This window comes from Apteryx rowi, unplaced genomic scaffold (genome assembly GCF_003343035.1).
Source record: "Apteryx rowi isolate R43461 unplaced genomic scaffold, aptRow1 scaffold_103, whole genome shotgun sequence".
NCBI lineage: Eukaryota > Metazoa > Chordata > Aves > Apterygiformes > Apterygidae > Apteryx > Apteryx rowi.
The window spans coordinates 2,124,051-2,131,231 of record NW_020447231.1 but is presented as its reverse complement, the minus strand read 5'-3'; the positions used below and the strand labels follow the sequence as shown (position 1 = coordinate 2,131,231).

Sequence of the window (7,181 nt, the reverse complement as noted above, 5' to 3'; positions counted from 1 at the left end):
GTGTCTGCCGTAGCTACTGCTGTTGCAGGTTCACTTACTGTTACAGATTTGGTAATTAATGCTGTAGCACAAGTAGATTGATACAGTTCTAGTGATAGAATCAAGATATTTTTAATTGACAGGTACAGAATAGTAATATTAATGATACAAAATGCACCATATTGGAAAACCCATGTTCTTTCTTACTTCTCCTTTAGACCATATTGATAGGCTTTTTTTTTTTTTTTTTTTTTTTGACTACTCTAAACCAGCTACTGAGCTGCCCTGTGGCCTGAAGTGGCTGCATCAGCTCAAGGGATCAGAGGCTGTCTCCCAAAATGCTTTAAAATGTGATTTATTAAAAGAATGTTTATTATGCATGAACTTGCATCAGATTTTATAAACTTCATGTGATTTTTAAAAACATGATGGACTGTAGATATTCTTACCCCAGATCTTGAATCTACATGAATATATACCTTCAGTAAAAGTATTTGTTACAACAGCTTGAGTTTGACAGGTGGTTTGCAAGCATAAAGACTAAAATGAAGTATTTTCATGAAAACTTTTTTTAAGGGTAATTTAGTATTTTGTCTCCTGTCACAGGAAACAGCTACTTTAGGGTTACATTACCAGAGCTAAGAGTGATTATTCTAAAAGTATATAATGATATAATATGATATACTCTTTTTGGTAGAATAAACTCATACAATATTTATTGCAAATATCCAGCTACTTCAACATTACCAAAATAGCAAGTACAGGCTTAATGAGTGATTATGTTAACAATTCTGTACCACTATTAAACACATGTATTTACAGATAGAATCTAAGACAGGTCTTGTCAAGCAGTGTTACGACTCTCTTGCAGCATTAATCTCCTGCTTGAGAAACTGAAACTGAAACACAAATGATAGCTCTGCTTGGATTTTCTCACAAAGCGAGATGAAAAATAAAGGACAAACGATAAGTTAGAGTTTGGATTATTAGCGATACTAACTTTTAAAGAGATTTGTTAGTCTCAGCAGAGAAAATCATTGAAAGCTTGTGCTTGGTTTTGGCTTCATTCCCTCCCCTCATCTCAATATTTTTTGGGGAGAATCCAGGATATTTTTAATTAGAAGCAAAGTATCCAAGCAGTGACTCAGATCTTTATCAGTATCCATTTCTCTTATAAAACTGGGCTCTTGCGACCACCTCGTTGGCATAGTCATTCTTTGTTGTGCCAATATCCATTCTGTCATAGCTCTGGACATTCTTAACTCCTGTGTTATAAGCYGAAATCCCACCTGAAATGAAAATGAAAGAAACATATAAATAAAGATGATACTTCTTCAGTAAATGAAAGACCAAACAAAATTCACAACTTAAATGTGTTCCTTTATTTTGTAGCTCCCTTCTTTCTTCCCCACTATTTTTGGCCACAATATTGGCATTTCCAGCTCTTTTTGTCCCTGAGGTGTTCCTTTTGTGTTTTAACATTGTGAGGAAATTGTAATTTCCTCCTTTTTATCCAGACTTGGCAAGCGCTGTCCCCTTGCTTGTGTTATCCTAATGTAGCACCTTCGGTAGTACGACTGTTTGCTTTTGTGTATATTCCTTCATATCTAACTGCACTGGTAACCTTGCACATATCTGTACTGTAGTTGGGCTAAAGGGCTCCAGCCTTAATAAAGGTGCCAACTGTAATCGGTGCTCAAGGAAATAACGATGCCTCTATCAATGAGGACCATACAGTTTAGGAATTAATATATTCTTTCACTGGAATTGCCAGGATAGCCGCTTTTATAGGTGCAGATAGGAGGAAAAAAACAAGAAATCCTCACTGCCCAGAAATGAAAAATGTCATGATATTTGCAAAGTTTTCCAAGAGCCTGTTAGAAAGCTAACCACATCTCATTCCCCTATTTCTTTTAGTGAATATCATGAAACAGTCTTCCACGCAGGCAATAAAATGAATAGGGGGCCTGGGATGTGGTTAGCTTTCTAAAGTGCTCAGCTTTACAGCATTATCATGCTTGACTTTTATGGCGTGAAGTATTTTGAAGCCGCCATTTCAAAGCTGAGAAAGCTCTACCTTTGAGCTGCTGTTCCTTTGTCCATTTGGGGAATTTCTTCTGGATTTCCTTTATCATCCCACATAAAATCTTCGTGCCTTGYGTAATGTGCTCTTCGCTGTCCCACGACCCGACAATCTTATGGAACCGTTTATCAACCTGGAAGTCAGACAGGAATATCAACGCACCAAAACCCCCCTTATTTATCTAGAGCTCCTCGTTGCTTACAGGCAGCTTGTATTCATTTTGATCTTTCATCGCACAGTTGGCCTTTTTTTGTAATGGGGAGACCAGAGAGGGAGCAAGGTCAACTCCAGGTCTAGGCAAAGCCAGCAGATTTATGACTAGCAGACCGCAGGGCTGCTGAACAGCAATGCTGCCCCGCCTCCTATGACTCTCAGAGCCTTAAAAAGCCAACGTGGCTGCTGCTGTAAGGGTGATCGGGTGCAGAAAGCAGTGTCAGAGCTGCCTGAGCTTTGACAGGTGACTGCTCCTGTCCTCCCCAGCTGCATCAAGCGTGGCAAAGCAGTGGTTTTCTCTAGGGCCCTCGCCTGGATCTCTGGCTCAGCTCGGCTCTTCCCCAGTGCGGGAGCAGCTTTGCCTCGCAACCGCAGGGCAGTGAAACGCAAGCCTGAGTGTGGTTTGTCAGAGCTGCAAKTCCTACAAGTGTGGGTCAGACTGCGTGCAGCAAATGCTGCACGGTTGTTTGGGGCAGTGCACAATTTGGCACACAGTGAGGCACAAATGTGGGCACGAGTAACGAAGCGAGAGCCCCCACTAGCAGGGCCCCCTCGGTGCGTAAAGGCTAATTGACCTGCCTCCAAGCAGCTGTAGCCCCCAGGCCTCTACACTTAGTTAAAAAATGCTTTTGGAAACAAGATTTATTATCTAAAGTAAGAAACAGGAGCAATTAATCTCTTCATTCCCAAGAGAGCGCTGGGAAACACGCCATGCAATAGGTTTGTAGTGTAACATGTGGCCTGTTCATGCCCTGACGCTAACCAGGATCCTGCCCCTGGTGCTGCAAGTCGGGCCAGCGTCAGTTTTATTCTGGCAAAGAGTTTTCTGAAAAGTGTCGGGAAAAGGAAAGAAACCTTTTGGATGATGTTGTAGCTTATAGGGCCACCAGAGCATAAAGCTATCAAGGCCTCATATATTTCACAAAGTACTTTAAATTTTAAAAGTTTGAGCCAAGTAAGCTGCACATCTGGCAGCACAGTGCTTTATACGGCATTTCCTTTCCTCTACTTTTTRTCCATCTTTCTCTTAGGGCTGTATTGCCTTTCTTCAGAAGGGGAGCGTGACAGACCGTTTCTGCTGTACCCAAGTAATTTAGCTGATAACGGCCAGCTAATGTGTAGTTCCAGGTTTTAAATGGGGTGAGGAGCTGGGGTGAAGAACAGGCCAGGTTGTGATGTTCCCTTGCCAAATCCCCGCTCTTCACTTCTTGCCTCAGAGGAGACATAAATTTTTGCTCAGCTGGACCTGATGTTTTGACAGGAGGTTTAGGGCGTTACCTTTAAATGGGGGCCCTGTTACTCCTCTAACCTTCTGCTTCAAAAGGATGAGGTTTCTGTTTTTAAGCATATTGACCATACCTGCATTAAGCCAAATGCATTTCCATGGTCACCCCAGCCGTCCTTCAGTACCGTCCCAGCATGGGACTCTCAAGAGATAATACCAGCGATCACAGCGGGATCAACACAAAGGCTTTGGCCAGCTTTTGTAATCTTAGATTGATATTTCTCCATATTCTTCAAATCTCTTTCAGCARTCTTCTCAGAAGCGGGAACTCGTACAGCACAACATGCATGACTTTTCTTTTAGTTTTTAAAAACAGAGGCAAATTGTTCTAACAGTTATAAGGAGCGAGCTGTTTTGAATCCTTTGGAATCTATTTAGAAGCAAAAACAGAACTGGCCAATTTTTCCGAAGGGCAAGTGCTCTAGAAATCAATACACAGCTGAAAAAAAGGCAGTTTTCCAAATACAGAGGGCAGTCCCCTCGCCTGCAGACTTGAAGGACGGTTTGCTTTTTTTAAATCCAAGACTTTGGATGGATTAGTTCCAGAAGATTTAGTCCCTTTTAATTTAGGACTATCCTGGGGAAACATTCAGAAACCTAGATCATGAGGGAAACCCTCTCGAGGGAGAGAGAGAACCAGGCTTGATGACAGGGACTGAATATCCTTCAGGCCCTCAGACCTTGCATTTTCCCTGTGATTTTCTTGAATATTCCTTAGAACATCTCCAAGGCAACTCATAATCTTATATACCCAGGTAAGATTTTTGTTTGTTGTGGAAATATCTACTTACTTGGCAACAAGAGACAATCAAATACRTGTATCAGAAATAGGTGTGAGCCTGCGTGTGGGTGTAAGGCAGATGCACACGTGAATTAATACTGACCTCTGTAGCTCAGACCTTCCTGTGCCACGGTTTCTTTGGAAGTTCCAGTCGTGTCAACCTTCATTATTTCCCCATAGTATTCAGAAGGGTCTAAAAAGCAGTATTTGCAATGAAATGCCAGGCCAGAGCAGTGGGTGACACATGCCATTAAAATTTTTTCAGATACTCATGTGTGTGTTCGTGCTAGCAAATGCAGTTGTGGTGCCTGCTTTTGAAGGCAGCGCATCTCAGTTGCGCTAGCGCGGAGCCATGGTGTAATTTGCAGGGTGAACTAGCCCTTGGCACACAGTTCATCTCCCCCAATTTTAGCCTGCCTAACGCTTCGCTGTCTAATCTAAGCTTGTCACTTGGGCTGCCCACGTAGCCAGGCGTTGGAGAAAGGCACCTCCAAAAGGCAGTTTTTCCATTCCAAAATAAAAAACTATCAGCACCAAAATCCAGCCACACTTACTGGCTCTAGTTGACTTTTCCATAGGATTTTCCATCATCAGGAAAAATCAGAGAGAAGCATCCTATAAACATCTGACTTGTAATTTGGCTGACTTACAATTTGGCTGACTCACAATTTGGCTGACTCGCATTTTATCTGTGTTTATCTTGCCTAAGCGCACTGTTGCCAAAGGTGAGTAACACAAACAGCCACCGAGAGCAACAGTGCTAAATTTAACCCAGCAGTTGATGGAAGACAGACTTTGGTGCGGCGAATTAGTTACAGGAGAATTAGACAAACGTGACAGACCTGACATGCCTGCTGGAGGGTGTCTCCCCACCTTCTCTCAGCGCTTCCCAAAGAGAAGAATGGGCGTTTTAGCTGCTGGCAGCGTTTTGCGGCAACTGACTCWGTGCACTTCCTACATGCCACTGATTTTACATGAATTTACATGATTTTACATCCACCCAAACCTCACAAGATTTCTACTCTGCAGCACGAATACAGTTACATTTTTAAAAATTAAAGCCCTTCGAATTTAATTTAAAAAACTTTTGCTACGAGTTCGGAACTAGGAAGAGCCTGAAGAACAGCCGACCCCCATCAGCTGCTGGAAGCACAGAAGCGCTGGTGATGAGGAAACAGGAACCTGAGCTTTGTGGTATAATAAAGGCTTTGTAGGCAAAGACCCGGGAACAACAGCATGATACAGAGCTGCAGCTGCTAAGAGTTTGGATTTGCAGAGAATATGCAAGGTTCCTGTTGTTATCCCCTGCTGTACAGCAGCAACACAGATGAATGCACAAACCCAAATGATTACGGAGTGTGGATCAAAACCACCGAACTGTTGAGAAGTCAGCAAAGAAGGCGCTGGATGGCAGACCTCCCTGTCACTACTAGTCCATGCTGATATGCATCTCCCCCATGGTGAATTTCATGAGGGTGAAACACCGTTTCTCTCTTCGAGCAGCCCTTTCCCTTAAGCCAGGGGATTCATCCTGTGTTGTATCACTGAAAGATTCAATTATTTGCAATTTTCTCCGATGCTGTTGATACCTCACATCAAGAACCACCTGCAAAAAGTCTCAGCAGCCCCTGTATGGAGCTTCATGTTCAAGATTGCAAAAAAGTTTAAAGACAACTGAAGCCCAGGGAAGTACCTCTGACAGGAAGTAATATGGAACAGAAGTGGTTCATGCAGAAGTGAAGTAAATAAATATTGAAAGTTCAAAATATCACTGAAGATGATTCATAAACCAGTAATCTCTGGTTTGTGTCTGTGCCACTACTACGTTATTGCTGAGAGAAAAAGCTAAAGGACGTACTAGTTCACTTTTTCTGCACCCCAGTAATTGAGGCAGGCAGGTAGCTCTCCTCACATGTTTTCTGGAGTCCTATACAGATGTTAGAGTTTTAATGACACACATTTTGCAGAAATCTGCACCAAACCTTCATTCAGACTGCTAGGAGGGAATGGCAGATCTGCGTTATGGTGCATAAGAGAAGACGTGTGTGACACTAAACAGGTTGCTGCTTAGATGTGGCCGAGAGGGCTTTGTGCTGCCGCAGGCTGAAGTCTTTAGGCCAGCTGCCAAGGCTGAAGAACCAGTTATAACTTTTGTCAGTGCTCTTTCTAGCAAAGATGCCAATCTCTTGCTTGTTGCTGAGGAGATAATCCCTAAGCTACGTTGCTGGTATGTCCGAATGGAGCAGGTGTTGGCTTTGAGCAGCCTTGAAAGTGCCCAAATAACTGTTTATGTTCTAAATTCCCCATTTACTTGCTGATAGACGAGGTGTTCGGCAGCCTCCAATTTTAGATTCAGCTCATCTTCATTTTTCTTCCCTTCGTCTTTCAGAAACGCTACGGAAAGCCTGTCAGAACGTGGTCCTGCCATGAAAATGATGTGCAGATGCTTCCTGATACTCGGTCTCTTGTGTTGCCTTCACCACCGAGACCGATAAGCGAGTGCTGTTAGCTCCTGCCAGCCCTCCAGCGCTCCACCACGGACACCAATGCTCCTTCCATTGCCAGCGACATGTTCGGCATTTGGTCCGTTTGCTCTGTGCAGCCACGCAAAAGGCAAGGGCTGGCACAGGTGTTCCTGTGGGCATCGTTTGAAGGTAGCAGGAACATACATGTATCAAAGGACTAGTCTGTCTTGCTGATCATCTTCAGGAGTGGAAAAAACTAAAAGAAAGAGGAGGAGGAGACTGAGTCAGTTAATTATGGTTTCCGGGAGTGAGAGATTTGTCAGACAGAGACTTATAAGCAGACTTATATATAAGAGACTTATAAGGCTTATAAGC

General features: G+C 43.1%; 1 protein-coding gene across 1 annotated transcript; it reads right to left on the bottom strand.

Moving 5' to 3' along the window:
* Positions 1-311: 311 nt before the first annotated feature.
* Positions 312-5,196, bottom strand: LOC112966207 (lysozyme g-like). The gene is given in 5 exon segments (XM_026066077.1): positions 312-1,268; positions 2,057-2,195; positions 3,635-3,828; positions 4,445-4,534; positions 5,184-5,196. Coding segments are annotated over 5 exon segments (564 nt in total). The 5' UTR covers positions 5,191-5,196; the 3' UTR covers positions 312-1,134.
* Positions 5,197-7,181: the final 1,985 nt, after the last annotated feature.